Below are 22,973 nucleotides of genomic sequence, written 5' to 3'. Positions count from 1 at the left end.
TCACAAATAAACTCATTCACAAAGACCTTAACATCCCATTCGTTGCAGATTTGACTCAAAACAGATATAAGTCTTTTCATTCAAACTCCTTTACCATCCTAACCCATTAATTCTTAATCTTTCATCCTTAACAATCCCTGATTTGATGAAAAAAACTGATCAAGTGTTTAATGGCTCTGCCTAAAATACAATTGTATACCCTGGTATTTTCCTCAGAATATTCCATGATACGACTACTTCAGACTACCATAAATATTTTATAGCATGCTGAAGGGTTATTACAATCCGTTCTATGTCTATTTTTATGCATGTAAATGACTATAGATACTTTGGTAAATGAGGAAAGCTCTAAAAAATTGCAATTAAATATAAAGAAATGAAGGAATATAAACACAAATAACAATATTTTAATAGCATTTAGTTAATTATATTGAATACGATCATTGGGAGGGAATTAAAAATAATTCTCAGCATTCTTCATCACAACATATTAGAATCATTATCCTGATAATGTGTAATACTTGTAGCTCCGATGGACATGCGTTTTCCGAACATACCGTGTAATTAGTAGAGGATGACGTCTTTGATGAAATTTGGTACACTGGTATACATTGGTTCAACATTGTATGATGGACATTCAAAAAAATCGTTTGAATAGTTAGAAAGCCTTTTGTTTATTTATTTTCTGAGGGATCAAAAAGGGGAAGGAATATACAACACTAATATTGAACAATTATATAAATTTTAATGCAACTTGGGTGATGAATTCCCATGGATAACCTAAAAATGTCTCAGAAACAATTCGATTACCCGATAACCTTGCCTGTCATAATAATAAAACTCATTGCTGCCTGTATTATTATGGGGGATTTTTTATATTGTGTTGAGTGTAGAGCGCCTACTTCATGTCATTAATTAAGTTGTATCTATAAAAATGTATTGCGTGCATTGTTGAGGCTCCGCCAGTAGTCCAAATCAATGTTATAAAACAAAATTTATGATTAAAGCTTTTATAACTTTAACAATGGCTTAAAGGATTGGAGAGGGCATGAATAATTAACAAAAAGTTAAATTAATAAATATCATGTTGGGAGACAAGAGGATGAGGGAGGACCAGGGAGAGAGTGGGAGATTAAAACTATGTATAAGATGGTTCTCACTTATTTTTATAGTCTATGTAGCCGATATATTTTTATTTGTTTTTATGAAAACCCGTATTTTTTTTTTTTTTAATTCAAGTTTATAGAAGTATTTTTAAGATATTTAATCATATTTAAAGTTTAAGTTTTTAATTATTAAGCATTTTTAAACTCTGAACAACACTTGGAAATGGAAAAAAATGAAATTCAGTGAGGTTGCTCTGTAGCAATAGTGGTGGTACGGAAATGATAATATTCATTAGGATAAAAAGGTTATCCGTAACTGATAATTTCTCAAAAAGAAAGTTTCTATCTTTATTTGCTTTGTTAATATCTATCTCCCTTCTTTTCTTTGTGTTACATTGTTTTTTATCTAGTTTGTACGATCGTTTATTGAATTCAAAAGTACAGAATTTTTAAATTTCTTTATTAAAAAAATGCCATGTTAATTACTATTATCGTTATTATTTGACATTTGTTATAGGTTTTTCTGCGCCATTTTTTTTTCTAATTTAATTCTTTTAAAATATGCTTGCTCATACTGAAGGCTATACAGGTTAGATTCATAGACTACGAACAGAAGACAAGGAGCGTTACTATGTCCAGTCTCGCCAACTGCACTGGCACATTTAGATCCATGTATCAGATAGCTCAAGTGTATATGAATGGGTTTCCTTGTCTGGTGACCCACTGAATCATCTGTGCCTCATACATCTTCGGCCTTTTTACTCCTCGTCAGAGGCATGATTCGGAAGGCACTGAAATAATATTTATTTTGTGCAGTAAAATTTTAAATCAAAACATAATATTGTATTTCCTAAAAATTGACACTGAGTACCCTCAAGGACAATGGTGTATTTGAGAAGTACAACGTGATTTCTACTCAAAGAAATTGGTGGATTTTATTTGCTCTTGAGTATGTATTTTCTTTCTGTATTTATTCACTTATTTTCTTTTTTATAAGAAATTTAAAATGAAAAAAAATTATTTCTCATTATTAATTTATATATAATAAATATATAAAACCGTAATAACTTATCTATTTAGATTTCTATACTTGTATTTATATTTGTTTGATAATAAATAAATAAAACTAGAAAAGTATATATTGTTTAACTATCGCTAATAATACAGCAGAAAAATTAAACTTTATTATCATTATTAATAAGTTATCAATAATGCTGTCATGTCCGTCCCAATGAAAACATTGTTATATACCATTTTTTTTTTTATTTTCAAAAACCTCATTTATTAATAAATATATGTACAATACGGATTATAATTACATAAAATAATATATAATACATTTTATATACAATTTTCTTGTCTTGCCTTACGGCATTATAAGATCAGTAAACATGGTCCGCTGCAGGCGGATTATATACCATAAATATTATTAAAACTTAAATACACAGTCCGGTATTTTGGCTTCTTCCTAAACGAAAGACTAACATGGAGTGGGTCGAAACGTTGGTTAACAATAAACAGTATTCTTTTACTATTTTGATACCTTTATTGACCGTCACCCGGACTATCTTCCTAAATGGACATCTTGTCCATATCTTCTTCCTTTTTTTTAATATTATTACACACATCGGGTAAAGTATACTACTAACTGCCTCCTACTTTATTCCAAAAATAAATAAAATAGTACTATTAAACTAGTCTAAATTAGAAAAAAAAAAATTACACAAAGACTTTTTGTGTTTTTAGTCACAGAATAAGTATTTTCGTATTAACAAGAACATAATGAGATGTAGATAGTTGACCGTAGATTAATGCTTGAAGAAGTTTGTCGGGGGGTGCGGTCAGAAAAGAACAACATAAATAAATAAATATGATGTTGTCGGGGGGTGCGGTCAGAAAAGAACAACATAAATAAACAAAACCATATTTATTTATTTATGTTGTTCTTTTCTGACCGCACCCCCCGACAAACTTCTTCAAGTAACAAGAACATAATTTTATTGGCACTGTATAGCACTTGAACACTAAATTTGGGAAATGTAACAGTTACCCTCGTTGGAGGTATTATATATTTCAGTCAAAATTTCGTTCTATCTAAATTTGTCTATATATAAGTATATTTCTAAGGTTTGGTGCACCGCTAAAACCCTTAAAATTGAGTTGAAGAGTTGAAAATTAATAGGTGAATTGAATTGTTAGGTAAATGCCTTTTATTCGACTCTCCATCCACCGGTTTTTGTTATTAATGAAACAAGTCATTCAATTTTCATCTATTTCCAGATGAAAAATAAAGTTAACGAGGCTCTGTTAATTTCGATTTTATTTCTTCTTGTATTTCTCTGCTTATTCACTTCAGCAGTTCGGGTTATCTGGGTACCATCGAAAGGCAATTTGTTTAGTGAACGTCAGCTGAACCATATAAATAACCTAGAAGAAGAAGCACTTAGGGAAGAAGATAAAACAGAGGGAGGGTGAGGGACAGGTAAGAGCAGACAGGGCAGGTAGCGAGCCGGCTCCAGCTCCATTAGGGCCCTTCCCCTCCCCCTCTAATACTCCAGCCCCAATACTCCAGTAGTGATGTGTCCCTCAGTGAGGATGGTACGTCGTCGTGTTGGATATCCAAAGGAGTCTTCCTCAAAGAGTGAGTACAGTCGGCTATATTCCCTAATACTTTCCTTATAAATTGAATTTTCCCTATTATAATATAATATGTGTCTAGTGGTGACCAATTGCTGGTTTTTATTTATTTTTGATCATTCACTATCTAATTTTTAAAAATGAAAAAAAAAATAGTATCCATTGCTGAAAAACACGTATTCAAAATAAGTCTATGCATTTTTTGAATTCTGCTCTTCTTAATCCATTCCGTTATAAAAATTGTGTAGTGTGACAGATGACATTTAAAAGACCTTTTAACTCAAGTGATATTCACCATTACCAGACGTAATAATTTAAAAATAAATATAAAATGGAAGTGAAATTTGAAATATTTCAAATTAATGTGTATTTAAAAACATAAAAAGTTTTAAAAACGTTTAACTAAACAGTGCTAATTACCCAAATTTAGATCTTCATCAATTGTTGTTTTTGCAGTACACGAGTTAGTAAATAGTAATTTATAGATAATATTATATTATTGACTGTTTTTTTAATAAATTCTTAAATCAGAGACACGGTTTATTATTTACATTCTTCTAAATATAACATAACATTTAGCCACTTATTTGTTGTATCTGTTCATGAGTAAAACATACAATACAACAAGTATATAATAATTCCTGAGATGTAATAAATAAAAATAACTTAAATAACATATAATTGTTTCTTCTTTCATTAGTCAGTTTTTCTAACAAAAAAGGCTTACAAATGAAATGTTCAGCACTAAAAAAGTTTGATATGACAGTTTTTAACATTCGACATTATTGTATTAAATGAAAGGAAATATAAAAAATAAAATTTTAATTTCGAAAACAAAGAATAATACTGTGTAGGTTTTCTATTTGACAATCCCAAAATTATTGATTTTCCTCTTTATTGTGATTATAATCAACAAAATTATAACGATTAGAATTAAGCAGAATTTGGAAAAGTTGTAATTTTTGTATTGTTTGGCTTTCTTCCCAATTAGGGATCTGTTTATTTCTTTTTGAAGTGAAATTTATTTTTTTGTAAACCTATCGTTAACAGTTCTATCGTGTCTTGAAATAATCTTTTTTTTTCATTAACATCGATCTATTAATATTAATTAAATTAAATTAAATTTATCATAATTTACCTTGTACTTGAGATTTATTGTGGCCAATTATTTAAACCTCAATTAGGAACTAAGTTGATTCGAGGGATATATAAAATAAATTTTAACTTCAAACTTAAACATTAATAATATTCAAAAAAGAAACTGTTAGTTTTCATCCCAAAAAACTATTTTAAAAAAGTATAAAATTAGGTAAAAAAACAGACTGCTCATTAACAACTAGTTTCTTCCATAATTTTAAATACAAATCCTATAATATGGCAACTTCCGCAAATATTTAAGGTTTCAACCAAACTTCGTTAATTCTCGGTGTTATATCAATATTTGCAATGTGATTCAACGCTGACCTTACCCTCCATTATTGTGTCAACTTTGCCATAAATTTATAAATATAGTTTTTCACATTAATGTTAAGACTTTCACATTAATTGGTTATAACTATTGCTGTTCTTTTTCCACACAAATAGTTGTTAACAGCTAATATAAACACATAATTTAAATGTAACTTTTGCAATTTATTTACATTATACCATGGTCATTCTACTATTATCGAATATAGAAACGGTTTTCATCCTTCCATTTTGCGATTAGGAATCATCGCTTAAGCTGTGATACTCCATAATTTGGAAAAAACCAAAAATATAATTTTTATATCATTTAAAACAAAATAAAAAATCCACACATCAACCATCATTTATTAGAATGCTTATATATATTTTTTCTGATTGATGCCTAGTTTTTTTTTTGTAAATGTTATAATGATTTTTTTTTGGACTAGCGAGATATCACTCTTTATGGGACGATATATTATAGGTATATAGTTTTAACAGTTGTTACAATGTTCACTTTTGAGTTTTAGTCAGCGCTGCCCACAGGCGATAGGAAATAATAAATAGCAGTCGAGTCGACAGTTGCACGATAGTAGGAAGGTGATACGCTTTGTTAGTAAGCGGCCCAGCCGATGCTAAACCCGTTACTATATCAACACAATTACTCATATGTATTTTACTAATGAAAGAGAACATATATTGTTGAGTATAGCTTATTCTAAGAGATAATAATATGATAGGTATAATTTTAGTAATTATCTATAAGAGGACGGTTGACCGCTCAACATCGCAATGCGTCAATGCACAAGAGCAACAAAAGAACGATTAACTCAGCGTGACCGACTCCGACTCATGTAAAAATTATTGTTGTGCGCAACATCTGCCTCTTGAATAATTAGCGTGTCTATATTTCATATAATTTAATAGTATGGAGCACCCCTCTGTCTTAATTAATAAATGTCCGATTTTCCGGTCCGTGTATAAGTTAGGGTAATGCTAAAAACGTATTATCGAATATAATAATGTTGCTTATAAAAGTAAAATGTGTATAAAAATTTTAGCTTCTTATTTTATTTATTTTTTAATTTCCTGTTATCAAATATATCTACTATTATAATATTATATATATTTATAATCGACAAGTTACTCATAATTTTAAAAACAAAATAAATAAGAATAAAATATTTTTAAATTTTTTTTTTTTTTTTTTTTAAATAAATTTTGAGATAAACAAAAAAACAAAACATTGTGGATAAACAAAATCTAAATTCAAAATGGTTTTTATCCATTATTCCTTTTTTGAAATTAATAGATATGAAGAATAAGGACGAATTAATTGTTTTATTTAAAAACAGACGGTTGGTTAAATTGATAATTTTCATATTGTGATTTTGGATCTTTAATGAATGGGTTTTTAGCATGTTCTTTAAAATATGCAACAATGGGACAATAATTTTTTTAAATGAAAATGGATTTTTTAAAAGTCAATTAAAGGTGTACAGAACCATTATTTTCCATGTATTTCAAAATTATTGTACAATTTTAGAAAGCACCAAGCCTTATTATGGCCTTTAAGAAATTATATTATACAAAATCAAAATTTTCTGGTTTGAGTTAAAACGATTTAGTTCGAACAAGTGATTATTTTGGGAAGTTGAGATTTTCTGCTTTTGTCTTAAACAAATCTATGCCCTAAAAATAACTTATTGAGAAATTACCTATAATTATTAACCAATAATTGTTGATGATCTCACAACTTTGTCAATACTTGAAGCATAGATCTTTTTCATTCACAAAAAATTCTCATCTAGGTTAAAATATGACACTTACTCCTGTGTATCTGAGGTTTTTGATGTGTCCATTCTGTGAGAACCCTACTTTAATATCTGGAGGTGAGGAGCCTCCGCGTGATGAATGAAAAAAATAGAAGAACAAATAACAATTAAAGAAGAAAGATAATAATTAAATGATAATAAGAATTAAGAGATAGAAGTTGAATAATTGTAGGAGAGGGTACAGAGAAGAAAGGATTTAGTGTAGGATGGTGTTGATAGGGTTTTGAGGGCCCTTCCTATCCTGCCACCTCGCAGGGAGGGGGATGGGATAACTGTCCCGAGGAAAGGAAGCAGGGAGGCTGTCAAAAAACTTAATATGTCTCCATGTGATGTGGTGTTGTACTGTTTCCAGTTTCAGGGCCGTCCGTAGCTCAGGTGGTTTACCACCTCGGAATTTTGACGACGCCGGTTCGAATCAAGCCTGGGATCTCGATTTTTTCATTGCTGTGGCGGCCCCACGCAATGAAAGCTTGACCCCCAACTATAGTTTGAACAGGTTGGTTACCTCTAGAAAATCTCCCTGTATGTCAGAAATGACTAGGAAGGGGTTCATAAAAAAAATAAAAAATAAAATAAACAAAGAATGCCAGTTGTAGATCGTGAGAGACATTTGCAACCCGATTATGTGTTAGATGTTTCCTAGATAAATAGGTAATGATTGCAAAAAGCAACTGACTTTTGGCTGATATGTAATCTAATGCACAAAATTTGAATGTTAGTTATGTCTTAGCTATCTAAATAAATTTTGAATTTATAAATGAAATTATTTACGTTTGCACTTATTTCAAGTACAAACGAATGTAAAGGTATTAGTCATATCTTTAGGATGAGGATCGCATGTTGCAATGTGAGTCAAAGTTACGTTGCTCAAGTCATTGTACTTGTATCCAACAGCGGTAGGCTAGAGCCAACGACAGTTCCACGACCTTTCATTCCCCCCAGGGACGATATCATCAGCGAAGGAGGTGGTTCCCCGACGATAAGAGTCAGTGGCCGCCGCTCGTTAACTATCATCAGCGCGGTGATGACCCGGCCATCATCCCTGACACCATTAGCCTTTCTCCCGATGTTTGTCTTGTCCTGGAGCACGGCAGCGTACATGCTGCAGCTCATTAACTACTCGGTGATGAAGCCAAAGTATTTCCAACCTTTGTATCCATGATTGAGTTGTAACAGAACATAAAATCTGAGGGAAGATCTAGAGGTGTTCCATGTTGCCAGGTAATGCTACAGGTACAATGCCCTTTTCTTTACCTGTTCTCCTTTCTCTGTGGTTCTTTAGAACAATGTAGCTATCTTAAAAATCCTATTTAAGTTAACATTTGAAAATAAACATGAAACAAATTTCTGGGAGTAATTTTTATGTTTAGGGTTAACAATAGTTCTGTCTCATTCTCAGTTCCTAAACCACAAAAAAAAACTTTTTTTATTTGTGATTTGATATAAATAACCTAAGATGTTATGTAAATGAATATATTTCTTTATCTGGTCTATTTTATTTACAACGTAAATTTCTTACTAGACCAAAAGCTTTTAATTTCTTTTACATTTTACTTTTATTTTACCAATTGTGTACTTTTATTATGTATTATATACCAGCTCCGAAGAAAGCTTAACATGTTGGCCGAAACGGGAAGCATTTTATTTTATTTTCACAACCCCAAGAACATGGTTTTCGGGCATGTTTGATTTTTATGTATTTTTCTTTTGACATTTTGACACTTCCAGCGGTCCCCATCGTATCAAATTAGCAGAACTTTGGTATGTAGGTCTATTTTCTAGGTAGAACAATCCCATTAAACTAGGGATGAATTTCGTTATTAAACTTATCTCTTTTTTTATTATTAAAAACAAAACCAAAATCACTCCCGCGGGGACCCGTTCCCTCCTTGTAGTAAACTAAGAGTTTCCACAGAACGAGTATCTCAATACATAGATAGGTATCCAACTAGGACCTGCGGTAGATAAAGGAAGTATCCAATTTGAATTATGTTCTCAACACGTAATGAATTTTATTAATTCATGTCAATTTTCTGGTTAATAGAGGGATCGGAAAAAAAAATTTCGTCTTGTGCTTTGAGACATTTAAGTTTTGGTTATCTCTAAAGTTGTTTTTAGGGTTGTGGCTTTTGGGAGTCACTACTTAGTTTCTCTCACACTCGCTATTTCTTTCGCAGTTTTTTTAACATTCATGAAATAATTGAATAACATTTTTTCAGTTTTTTAAAACAAAATTAAAAGGAAAATTCGACCATTTTTTTCTGACTGAAAGATATTTGACTGACAAACTTATTTTTGAAAGAACATACATTTTCTGGTACTGAGTAGAGACGTGTTTACATGAAAATTAAAGCGAAAATAAATGTTAGGTGTTTATTTGTTGCTCGAAAGTACTTGGACTCTTAAGTCACTATGCTGGGACTTAAGTATTAATTTTTATCTGCAATATTTATGCTATCGATATTTTTTTTTAGTAAATTCAGTCTCCATTCTGTCGCATAGGTTAATTTAAAGCGAGACATAATTCTACGAGCTGTCTATTATAATATACTCAACCTTTCAATACGTGTAGTGCTATAACTATCCATCTTCCTATAATCGCCATTCCAATGCAAATCTTGCAGGCCTGGTACCTAGATCTGGGGCATGTACGTAGATAGAGGCTGCATGTTCTCAGCCCCCACTGCTATCAATACTCTTACCTCTCCTCTTCTAAAGAACATTCCCTCCTCCTTAATACTCTATAGAGTACCTGTCCCCACTGTATGACGTTATTAATTGCGCATTGCGGAGGTATAACCAGTTATTAGGCTTTCCCTTGAGAACGACTCAGTGCTCAATGGGTCTTTTATCGTCGCCCCAAGCCTTTATTGCTAAGGTCTTTTATTTCCCCTGTTTCATATCCCTTTTATTGTAATCAATGTCCTCTGTTATTAAAGCAATGCGGACTCCGTCCTTTCTTTAGCAGTTTAGTCTTTAGAGATAACAAGATATTTATTTATCGATGGGAATAAAGGAATTTACTGAAGGGTGAATTGCTGAACTCCTAAAATTGTAATGATTGCCATATTTTTTCGAAGACAATGCTAAAACATACTTGGGATTATAGCCATTCTATACTTTTCATGAACAGTATAGAATATTTTTTCAGTTATTTTAATTACTATAAATAATTTTTGAAGTAAAGGAAATTCGTTTTAAATAGAAAACAACTTTAAGAAAAATATAAGAATTTTTAAAAATTGTTTTAATGTTTCTTATTTTGTTCAGCATAATATTTTCGAAAACGGGAAAATTATTTTACTATTCTTATTTATTAATCTAATGGTCATCCAATTTAATGATCTTTTCGGTTTTCAAAAATGAAAAAAAAATATATCTATCTCTAATTGTTTTTATCATAAGATGTTACGGTTTACAATAAAATTGTAACTATTTTCAATAATGAACCTTTGTCATCAACGAAGAAAAAAAAAGCTGCTCAAAGTTTGAAGTGTTCAAGATTCGTACAATTTAAAAATCATATAAAATCTTACCGTCCATTCTCCTAGTATTCAATTTTTTTATTATTTTTTTTTTTGGAGTTCCGAATTAAGTATTTGAAGTAATTCCGAAACACTTCTTTAATTTTTTGTTATTTATTTAATAAATAATTAATTTAAATAATGAACTGTACATTTAATTATTTACAAAATGTTTTACATAGGTATAGTAACTCATTGTATATTATAATATTATACTTACGGAAATAAATGTTTTTTTGTTTGTCTGTTTATGTATTTAATTGTTTATTTGTGTTTGGACTATTTAAATACGCCAGTCCTGAATTATGTACGAATTATATCCCTGAGTGTATATTTAGATTACTTAGCTTTATCTATTTCTCTATGTTCTATAAATTATGTTATCGACGGTGTAGGTATGGATCCATGTATATATTTATCAATCAGCCTTAATCTCGTACTTACAGTTCAACAAATCAAAGCGCCAATGCACTCACGTCCCCCTGACTATAAATCTAGCCCCTAGCCTTGCACACTCCCATGTGTCTGTAATATGTATTATCTTGATCCCTTTTATTTCTAGCATAATTATTGATGAAGTAGGTATTAATTACAGATGAAAAGCAACATAAATTTTAAGCACTCAAGGAACAACATATTTTCATAAAACATTTGCTAATTAAACGTAGCACATTTAATTTAAAAATAGATTCAAGTATTTATTTCTAAAATATAATTTACATGTTTTTAATACTAGCACATAATGCTAAACAAATATATGGCATAATGTTAAAAAATCAGATAATTTGAATTTTTTAACATCAGTTATTGTTAAAAAAGTAGACGAGTAATTCTTTTTTAAAATACTTTACAATTTAATTTACTAATTTAACGGTTCTTTTAATTTGTAGTTTTTCTTATTGAACTACGAAAATTGGATGTTTTTTTAATCTTTAATATTTGTGTTACATATACACGCTATCAATCGATTAGCTAATAAGGTAGTATTCAACGGAAGTAATTTTTAACTTCGACTTTTCTTATCTTTAAAACAATTCTCAGGCACCTGCCGATGCACAGCTGTGAAGACGGGGAGCGGCGTCCTATACGAAACAGAAAAAATAATATTTTCAAAATAAAGTCCTTAGAATCGCACTAGATGCTCCTTGGTTCATAAGAAACAGCCCATTGCATCGGGAATTACAAAATAGAAGATTACATCAAAAAACGGTTTATGAAGTTCCAATCCCAGTTGCCGACAGTTAAAGGAGCAGTGACCTACAACCTGGGAAGCCCAACCTCAACCCGAAGACTGAAGCCCAGGCTGCTGCAGGACGTTCTGTTATAAAATCTACATTTATTAATTCATTATTCACACTACCTCTATTTTACTTATTATTATTTATTTTTTCTTCTCTCGTCTTTTTTAAAAATTAATTTGTTTCTTTTCACCATTAGCGGGCAATTGTTTGTTTTGTTAAGTCTACTAATATCGTTATTTTTTGGTATTAATTTTACATTTCTCTTTCATTAAGAAGCATTATTCTTACCTATTAATTTTGTCTTTTGATTATAACATTGTATATAGTTAGGGGCGTCTTTTATGAGACCGGACCCCTCTCTCCCACCAATAATCAACTGGTAAAAAAAAATATATAATGTAACGGTTATATCAACCATGTAAGGCCCACCAGGCCGATCTGGTGTAATATAAATAAATAATAATAAAACTTCGACTTGACCAGTTTTTCTTTGTGTGACCTTAACACAAAAAGTTATAACTACATTTTTTTAGGAAAGTAAAGCGACCCTGTATATTTAAATATACTTTGCTTTGTATATATTTATTTACTTTGATTAATTATTTAGATATCTAGTCCTTTATTTATATTATATTTTTAAATTAGTCCAATTCACTGGACACTCCTTACGAATTTATTAGCTGGATTATTTTTAAATTGTTAGTTGTAAATTTTTATTATTATTATACTCCTCAAAAGTAGTATTTTATTGTTTTTTTTATACTTTCATTTTAGTATTATGTTGATAGTATTTTAGCTGTAAATATAAATTTATAGACTGTTGTGGCCTCCACAACGCCCCAATAATTAAAGGTGTTACAAATATTGTTTGATTTGATTTTTATTATTTTTGAATGTTATTTTGGTACCAACCGATAGATTTTGCCATTTGGTTGGAACCATATTTCTCGTACTTCAAGATTCATGCGATATGCTGTAGTGCTAATATATTTCACAACCCATCAAATTTGCTAATTATGTTCCTAAAAATATTCTAAAATTCTAAAAATATATAAATGTTAATAAAAATTATTATCTTTTTCATTTTAGTTACTGATAACTAGTTGAGTTAGTTGAGTTATCTGAACCAATGATATTTCTTCGGAAGAAGCACTAATGAAAGACCACTTTTTTCTCCCCCGACAATTCGCTGGAATGCGCCGCATGCCAAAACATTACTTGGAAGAAAATTGTATCCGCCTTTTGTGTGGGAACTCGAAATGGGTCTTATTTTTAGTTATTATTATTATTAGAGGGCCGGAGGCTACCAGCTCGTTAATTATCTAAGCTAAGGTAAGAAGGAGGTAAATGTGGGCCATTACCAGCCGCTACTATTAGCCGATAATGCAGCGGTCCTCCGAGCTGTAGTGAACCATTTGTTTCCATTAAATAGAAGAGCCGGGGCCCAGGTAGGGGGTGCAGCCCTCTGTAATTTGGCGCCGACTCTTCCCGCCAATTATCTTTCAAGGCGCTCTTTCATAAGGCTCTTTCTCTCTGCCTTTTGAGAGCAAAAAGGTTAATTTCTACAGCGGCTGTATTTTCGTCTGCCTGCTTCTTTTCAGTTTCGTTCTCACGAGTTCGAGATTCACGACCTCGTACCGCATTTAGAGGCTTGGGTCTGTAATATTCCTCGTAAAACAAGACATCTTCTGATTGGTAGGAATCTTATGGACTTACCTCATTAGGACTGATTTACTTTTCCTTCGACTCAGAATGTTGTGGTACGGATTTGTGCTCATAATTTACGAAATATTCATCTTGGATTGAATGAATGTTTACAAGGACAATGTCGTACGATTTAAGACATTTGTTTGAACATAATATATTTAAATATCATTATGGTTAACAATCATTAAATTATATAGCAAAACTTCATCTTTCATCGTCTGAAAGATAAGCTGACAATTCGGTAAGACATCGAAATTGAACTGCTCCCTAGGACTTAGCACTACTAAAATAATTGTTTATTTATTTATATCCTTCATTGACCGCACCCTTTTCCGCATGAAATAGATTAAATGGATTAACTCTCCTCCCCGCACTGTTTTCATTTTCTCTGAAAATGCTGGGCGAAATGTCAGCATTCATTAAAAACAATTTTCTATATCCTCTTTTTATTGTCACCGTGACTTGGAACGTGTTTTCCGAATAAAAAAAAATTCATACATTTTTCATTACAACTATATAAAATACAAATTTTATTGAGTATCTTAAATGCTAACTTACCTGTTGATTCCCTGAGTAGAATTCGTATATGGTTTTGCAAATTTTATTTTATTTCTCAATATTTTAACGTTTTTCCAGCCGACTGCTAGATAACTCGTAGTTTAGGTTCTAACCTAGAAAGTATCTACGAGTTAACACGTAGTTATTTAACTTATCATATTTGTACACCTGTACACCTGATCATCACTTATAAAAAATAAATCTTGTGTATAGATGGAAAGGGTGAATTTTTGCAAGAACGTTGTCGTCCGAGTTAGGACATTTGCTTGAAAATAATATATTGTCAACATTAAATTATTATGGATTACAATAATTTCATTATAGAGTAAAAATTCATGTTTCATCCCCTCAAAGATGAGCTCGTAGTTTGGGTCCATCCGTAGGACCCCAACTACATTACATATAGTTTTAGTACATTAACCCAATAATGACCTTACGGAATTTTTGTCTTCATTGTCCTATTGAGTAGATCATGGAGATCGCAATTCCCACCCTCACACAATCAATTAAGTTTCTTTCCAAATTTATACTGAGCTCGTTTAGTAAAGACGTCTATTTCAATACAAGTATGCGTAAAGTAAGATATATTGAAATTAATCATGAGGGAATACACCTTATAATTTCGTTGGTTTGGGCCGCTTCATGGAGCTTAGTAGAAGTTTGGTAAAATTGTTTCGATAATCAAGAAGGGTTCAAAAATCGCCTTGTCGATGGAATGTATACGTTACCTTTATGTTAACAGCACAACGTGCAAAAATATATAATTTAAACTATATTTGAAATAAATAAACTTTATAAGATCTAATGTATCTCGCTGTGTGTGTGCGTAATCGTTCAACCAATCTTTCACTAACAATTTTAATACTATAAAAATCAACTGAATTAATTTTTTTTTTATATGTTCAACATACGAACAAATCTAAGAAAATGATGCCATAATAACCAATATATCTAAATAAAAAAAATTTTGTTTTAAATTAATCACATGTATACGTAACTTGATGGTATAATATTATTTGTAATATTGTGGTATATATAATGTCACAAGGCCTTGTTGAAAAAAAAGGGAATGTATACGGTAGAATTAGCAGTTAGCCATCTGTTCTGTAATTGTGCCTTCAGCAGCAACAGCTGTATGTCTACCGTCTGCCTGTTCCAATATGGTGTGTTTTTTGACCTTGAAACACAAGGATATGGTGGTATATGTTTATGGCTCCGAATTGTTTTTCCTATTTTTTACTTAGGACGGATATTTTTCATAATTTGAAATAGCAAAACAACATTAAATCAACTTCTAAAGATTGCAAGTTTTAGGGAGAAAATTAAATAAAAAATCCGTTTTCATTATTGCCATAAAATTGCTGTTTCAGGATTTCTGTACGACCTAGACAACATATTAAATTCATATTATTGGGATATCATTTTCTTTTTCTTTCATATTTAGAACGAAGGCTATCCCATTGTAAGCTATTATTGGTTGGTATGAACGAATTTTAGACTTGAGTGGAAGAAATACTATTACGAGGTAGGTACTATATCAGATTACGAAAACAATAAACATTCACAACGTCCAAGAGTGTTATTTAAAGGAGGCGCCATATAGCACGCGAAGAATGTTCCTTGGTGTATTTAGCTCCAGCCTTATTCTGTCCTCACGTGTTTCTGTCTGCAAGTTTCGTTGTAAGGAAGTCTATTATATTTAATATTATATAGGTTCTATAGATACTATTTAATATATGTCATATCTTAGATATGTTCGAAAATAGGATTGATCTACATAAAGCTATATAATGTTATATATAACTGTATTTGCTATTATTGTGCGGGATTGCTAACAAACACTATTGTTGTTTCCTTTGAATGCTATAATATTCTAGAAAAAATGGTACGCTGGAGGTACCACGGTGACGATTATGTCAAAGCTACCGGAGTCCATATACTCGTACATTACATTTGCTGTCATATTATCAGGATTTACTTGAGAGTTTGTTCTATTATTCCTATCTAGCGCGACTATCAGCATCACTCCCTGAACCCTCGCTTTACCATCTTACTGAAATTTATCCTTGCTCGTTCAAGTGTAATTGCTTTATTATTAACGATGACGATCCTTCCCCTTTTTATATATTTCATATTGATATTGGTAAGTGAAATTAAAAACTGAATTTTTCCTTAGCCATAGTAATACGAAATATTTTTTTTTTTTTAAATAATTTATTTATTGATATTTACAACTGTATACATATATACGCATCAAGTAAATTTGCTGTAAGTGATATTATGACATGATAAAAACATGTGGAGAATCTACCCATTGATAGAACTCCAAAAAAATTTCTAAAGGAGAAGATATCGAGGCCATCTTCTTTTCAGATGCCTAGGAGGATTATTAGGTGGTGAAGGAGAAGCCAGATTAGAAACGAGTTGGTTTGGGTGGTTGGGAAGTTTATTATGGAAGGATTGGTACCTGGTTCTGGCCAAATCGGCAACATATGGGACATTGAGGTCCTGATGGATGATTTGATATGAAATATTAATTTATAATAATTAACTTTATCTTGTTTATTTCCTGTTTTGTCATTGTCCATTACCTCCTACAACTTTATATGTTAGATATGAACCTTTGCTCTTCCTACGGTGTATTATACCTACATTTATTCTGCTACTCTTATTTCTGGAAATAGTTTTTAACTTGGGATAATATTTCTCCGTTAGTTATTGATTATATTCATTCATAGTTTATATATTGGTAAAACGATTGTAATTAAAATTGTTTTATCTATTTTCAAGAAAATCACAAAATAAAATGTAAAATCAATAGTTAGTTGATTTTAGCGAAGGGGTTAATGTCCCATCCTGTATGCCTGCCTACCTTTCGTACGTAATTGAGTGACTATATCTATTTCATCCATTACCTGACAAAAATTCATTTTGCACTGGCATTATATGGTAGTATACGAAATCAAAATTTAATTTTTTTTTCTGCTTCTTGTCACTATATATTGAGGTTGTTGTTGACTACAAAGTGAATTTAGTTAATTAATTATGACTTATGTGGGATCAAAATTATTTGTTCTCAAATAAACAAAATATATTTCGATACAGCTGCTCAAACCATTTAGTAAGACTTGGATTATTTTGAATCATAGACCTTAGAACGGTGAATTCGTGTTGATAACTCGTATTCCAAATTTTTTCATAATCGCAATACCACCCCGCTTACAATCAAATAACATCTTCGACATTTTTTTTTCAATTAATGTTATAATGATATCATATTTAATATTTAGGATTAAGGTCGTTATTGTTACTGTTCGGATATCAGTGAATAAGTGGGCCAAGATTATGAATAACTGGTTTCTCCTTCATCCAGACATTCCAGGAGGCATAATGAATATTTGTGATATGTTTTTGGGTTAGGCTATATCTCAACTGATATTTCAGTCTATATTTCTATAAAATTTATAGTTTGTATTTTCATAAAAAATATAAATAATTGCAGTTATATGTAAATTATAAATTTCAGTTTGATCCTGTCCCTGAGATTTTAGATCGCCAATTAAATTTATATATACTTTTTTTTTTATGTTCCATTTTATTTTTACAGTTTTTACTTTTTATACGCTTCCACCTTTTTGGCATAGTATATTTTACCGAGTAAGTATTATTTTGCCATATAGAGTTACGGAGCATAAATTAAAGGTTCAATAAGATATGTCCATTTAAGCACAATCAAATATTACAGTCCTTAATCCTTTGTATTTCTACAATACCATAAACTATTGAATCTCATATAATCACAAGAACAAAAAATTTCACTCTTCTCAAAATTCTCCCATATCACTTGTGGAATCTCTTTCATCATTTTTATTACCGATGAACAGAAAAAAAAAACAATGGTCCGTTAATCTGTCCATGCCGTTTTTACTCCAAAACAGGTCAATCAAGATTCCAAAAATACCCAAGTCAAAGTAAAAACAAGAGCCATCGTTTGATGATGAGAGGCACATATGCGAATGTTATACGAATAAATAATTTTAATAACATCATACAATGTATCTTGAGAGATATTATATCTTACAATCTATTTGTAAGCGTGTTTGTTAGTAAATGTATACGATAGACGGTTAAGTACTACATGTATATGTTTCCTGCCATGGTTTTGCAATAATAAACTATAAAATTAAGTCTTAATTGTCAATTGGTTTCTAATGGCACAATCTTTATTTTCCTTTATAGGGCAATAAAGTTTATCTTATTGCAATGAATTTCATTATACGTGCCAACTGTGGTTGTTATGTTCAAAGATATAAAAAAATATATATATATATTTTGGGAATATGAAGCTTATTTACTATTCAATCATTTTTCTGGTAAATTTAGACATCTCAACGTGTCTGATTTGAATTTATTTTCAGAAAAATGTTAAACTATGTTAGTCCTGAGAACAGCCCCAACAATTGTTTATGTTTTGTATTTCTGTTTTGTAAGATGAAGTAATATTTCATGCATTCTTAGGATGGATTGTGTTTTGTTTAGGGTCATATTGGATTATTTCAGGTGTATTCCTGAAGGTGGAACGCAAACCTCAAAATGTAATGACACTTTTTGAAAAAAAAACATAACATTTAAATGAAAACCTTGATGAGGAAGATCTTTCACTTAAATTATTAAGTGACATTTGCTCTTATCTTCCAAAGAACATCAATTACATAGCTTGTGAATTATATGCGATACTTGAAAATTAATCTATGGGTCTTATTCAATTAAAAATCATTGAATCTTCTTAATTATTTAATGGCGAAGAAATGCCCCATTCATTCTCATGCAATATATGTAAACCAAAATGAATAATTCCTCTAAGTACCATTTAACCTGAATATGTTGTCTACTATAAAATAAATAAAAGAATGAAGAAAAATCTATTTGCCGAAAGTAGTAATTACTTCTACGAATGGCCCAGCAAATTATACAGCAAAAAACACATTCTTCCTGAACCATTACCGGCCCAAGGAGCCTGGGAAGCGGTATTCGAAAAAACTGCTCCGACTCCAGGATTCCAGAGCAGCCCACCTGCATCCTTTCAGACTCATCCTCAAGTTCAAGTGGTTTATCAGATCTAACCAGGGGTCACTGTTTACGGTGATGAACTCGTAAATAATAGGAAATCGTCAATTTGGTTGGATTATTATTATAAAAACAAGTTTGTAAAATGATGATCAATATGGCAGTTTTGCAAGGAGTGATAGGGTGGTAATATGGAATCCTACTTTGTTGTAAGTGAATATTTCTGTCCTATATATGTTTATATATATATATATATACATAAATTTATGATCTGGAAGATAGATTCCCAAACTAACTTTACTAGAAGATTAAAGTATTTTTTCTGTTTTTGGATACCTAAGGAACCATAATTCTTTATTTTCTAAAAGGAGTCAAAGTTATAGATTTTTGTTGAGTGTAATATAGCCCCTTATTCTCTTAATTAAAAAAAAAAAAACTTTTCCTTACAAAACAAGAATTCTTAATAAAACAATAAAATGTCTATCTTACAAAATTATTTTCTAAATGTATTTTAGTTGCATATAAAAAAAAACTTATTATAAGTAGGTGATGTCTAGCTTCAATTACTGTGTATTTTTCCATCGTACATGTAGGTACTGAAACCGGTAAGGGAACTAGTTCATAACAATCACACACGACGAAAACTTAGTTCAGAGCGATTATGAGTGTAACTTACCTCATAAATATTTTTGAAAAACTGAAAATCTCTTGACAAGTGCATTTACAACTAATTCTTGTAGTGAAAAAAAAATGGCTCGGGAAACAACTAGTGGGAGTAAAATATTCGGACTGACTACCTCCTTCTTCCGTATTATATAATCGCACAATATTGTGTGAAGCTTTTAAACAAGATAGCTATTTTATTGTTTTAAATAAATCTGGCTGCCACACGCAGTACTAATTATTGGCGTGGGATTAATAAAATACAGGTGTGGAGTAAACAAGAGAAAGAGAAGAAATATATTTCAGCTGTAAGCCAGACTTCCATAAACTCTCTAATCCTGCGATGACATAAAGCTAAATATATCCGAATTAATTCTCTACAAGGGAAATTGTATATTTGTATTATTGATGTTCAGTCGCTATATTTATTCCAATCAGAATGTGTGGAACCGAAAGCCCAGACAACGGTTTTTCCATTCGCAGTGTCACCACCGGCTCATTTGTCACCCGCAATCGTGAAATATTACACCCTGGGATTATGGTAATGTCACTGTTTCAGTCCACAACTTTGCTAATTTATTGCACAATGCTGCATGTTTTATAATATCTTGTCTTGCACGCTAATTAAACGACCTCTCAAGTTCTATGCATATAACTAATATGCCTGTAAATTATGAAGTTTAGGATTCACAATCGGATCGTCTGTAATAATAAATAATCACTATATGAAATAGGTCATAATATTTCGTCATTCATCTGAGGACCTTTGATCTTCAGAATGAGATAAAAGTAAGAGATTACGACGAACAGGCTGGAACTTGTTTGGTATTAATTGGCTGCGATGAGCAAACAAATCTATCATAAAATAATTGTCGTTAAAAGACTTTTTGTATTTACAAAGTTTTTAAGAAATTTTTGTAATAGATAAAAAAAAAAAACAATTTTATTGCTGCCTTACTGTTTAATAAATGATATCAAATTACCTTAATAAAGATTTGTGCTATCAAATATGTATTGTTAACCTGAAAATTCGGTTCTATGATACTATAATAAAACAAATAGAAAGAAACACCAATGATTCTAGAGATATTTCGGCTCTCCTATGGTTTAGCAGAATACACTTTTTTTTCTAAACCAATCAGTTTTCCTTAACCTTTTTTAATCAAGGTTATTAGGGCGAAACGTTGGTTAACTTAAAATAGTTTTTCTACTATTTTGAACTTTATTGACCACCGCCCGGACTATCATCCTACAAAATATTTTTTATTTTCTTGACCACAACCTTGAACATATATTTCCTAATTCACGTATATAATTTAATTATAAATTACACATTCCATTTCAGTCATTAATTATTATTTCATAATACACCTTTTTCTATACGGGTTATTTAAAGTGAAACGAAATATTACAGGGCTATGGATTGAAGTTAATTTTTAAATAATTTATTTATTGTAATTTACAACTGTATAAATATATATACATCAAGTAAATGAAGTTAATTTAAAATTATATAAATAAAAAGGTTAGGGGCCATTATTTTTTTATTTTTTTCTAAAACAGAAATAAAAAGTGAATTAATAAGTGCATTACTGTGAAAAAGAAAAGTAATTCGTGTTGGGGCTTACCTTTCACTACCTTTGGTATTTTAAGATTACCTGTTATGTTTATTTGTTATATATAAGATATCCATTTTAAAAAAAGGTGCTATTTTAAGTCCCGAGGTGAGGGGCCTCCTCTTGTTGTATCGCATATAAGATAAAAATAAAAACATTAATTAATAAAGAGGATAGATAATGGTGAAATAATAAGAAAAACAGTCAGAAGTCGAAAGAGAATGGGGGGTGGGGCATTAGAATCCACTTCACCGGTTATGTCTGCAAATTCCATCGCACTAATTAAAAGTTAATTTTATTTCTTTTATTATTTTCCTGAAATAAACAGTTAGACCTCTAATGCACATTTCCCTTTTTAATGTCAGCTTATTACAATATTGTTAGATAAATAAATAAAATAAATTATTATGCTTCTATCAAATTTTATTTTATGGACTTGTGTGGACTTATGTTGAAATAAAGTTTAATTTGAAAATCAATTCGTCAGTTTCTATTATTTCTTTCATAATATCATTTTTTTTTTTTTTTTATAAATTATTGATTAATGTCAAATGAGACAATTTCATATAATAGACTTCAATTCTGGGTAACGATCGCAAATATTCAATTTGAAGGATAAATCTTGAATAACCATGACAACCCTCTTCCAATAGCTCATTTGATAAATAAATAAATTATTATTTAAAGAATTTTTATACATTTTTTTAGAACCTAGATGAAAGCATTAATGCAAGAAAATACCCGAGGAAAAGCTAGAGATGTTAGAAATATCCACGCAATTAGCGCTAGGAATTAAAAGAAACAACTGGAAACTAGGAGATATATTGTGGCCAATATTAGCTTTCTACCATTGTGGAACTACACGCTGCTATCCTAACCTGTAATTGTTAAACCACTATCTCATCCAATGTTTGCGCACATATTTCGAGCTTTGTTTAACTTTCGAGGCTGAGGAATAAACATTCCACTTCATGATAGGGCGTGAGCTTGAAATACTGCCACTTCTACTGAGGGTTTCTCTTTAATGTATCCCGCTATTTAGACTTTCTTCTTTGGGCTATTTCTGCAGTTTTATAAACTTCGCAGAGTGGTCAAATAAAATTCACAATCAGATCAGATACCGAAAGAAAGTGAAAACTATGAATTGTTCTGGATCGATTATGGCTTCCATTCTTTTTATATAAATAAACCTTAAAAAAAAAAATTAACGACAAGGAAGAAACATTTGAAATTATTGATTAATGTATATTTTATGTCTTATATGATGTTTACAAACTCAAGAATCAGTCGAGTTAAAAAAGCCAAGACCATTCTAGGGCACACTCAACCTCTATAAAATCTGAACAGGGACCCCTTTGTTGTATTAACATTGGTTAAAATCGTTACTTGCATTGTAGAGGTACGGATTAATTATTTTTTAGTTGTATTTATGATTAAAAATGATAATATTAACAATTGAAACTGTGACTTTAAGGAATAGAAAAACAAATGCACCTATATTTCTAGTTACCTATTTAACTAACTGAACAAAAAAGATCAATTTTAGTATAATGTGTTCTCCCACCAGCACAAT

General features: G+C 30.7%; 1 protein-coding gene across 4 annotated transcripts in view; it reads left to right on the top strand.

The window, feature by feature from the left end:
* LOC106683069 (BMP and activin membrane-bound inhibitor homolog) overlaps nt 1-22,973 on the top strand; it is a 147,130-nt gene that overhangs the window by 97,798 nt on the left and 26,359 nt on the right. Inside the window, exon 1 of one of the 4 annotated variants that reach the window (XM_067053536.1) lies at nt 3,686-3,747. The exons of the other annotated variants lie outside the window; for them this stretch is intronic. Coding sequence (XP_066909637.1) covers nt 3,702-3,747 — 46 coding nt within the window. The 5' untranslated portion in view covers nt 3,686-3,701. Of the gene's footprint in view, nt 1-3,685; nt 3,748-22,973 lie in introns of those variants that run through there. 4 annotated transcript variants of the gene reach the window in all.

The sequence above is a fragment of the Halyomorpha halys genome, unplaced genomic scaffold, assembly GCF_000696795.3.
Source record: "Halyomorpha halys isolate HHAL.00 unplaced genomic scaffold, Hhal_1.1 Scaffold461.1, whole genome shotgun sequence".
In the NCBI taxonomy this organism is placed as follows: domain Eukaryota; kingdom Metazoa; phylum Arthropoda; class Insecta; order Hemiptera; family Pentatomidae; genus Halyomorpha; species Halyomorpha halys.
Note: the sequence above shows the minus strand (reverse complement) of the source record. Positions and strands in the feature narration are given on the sequence as shown.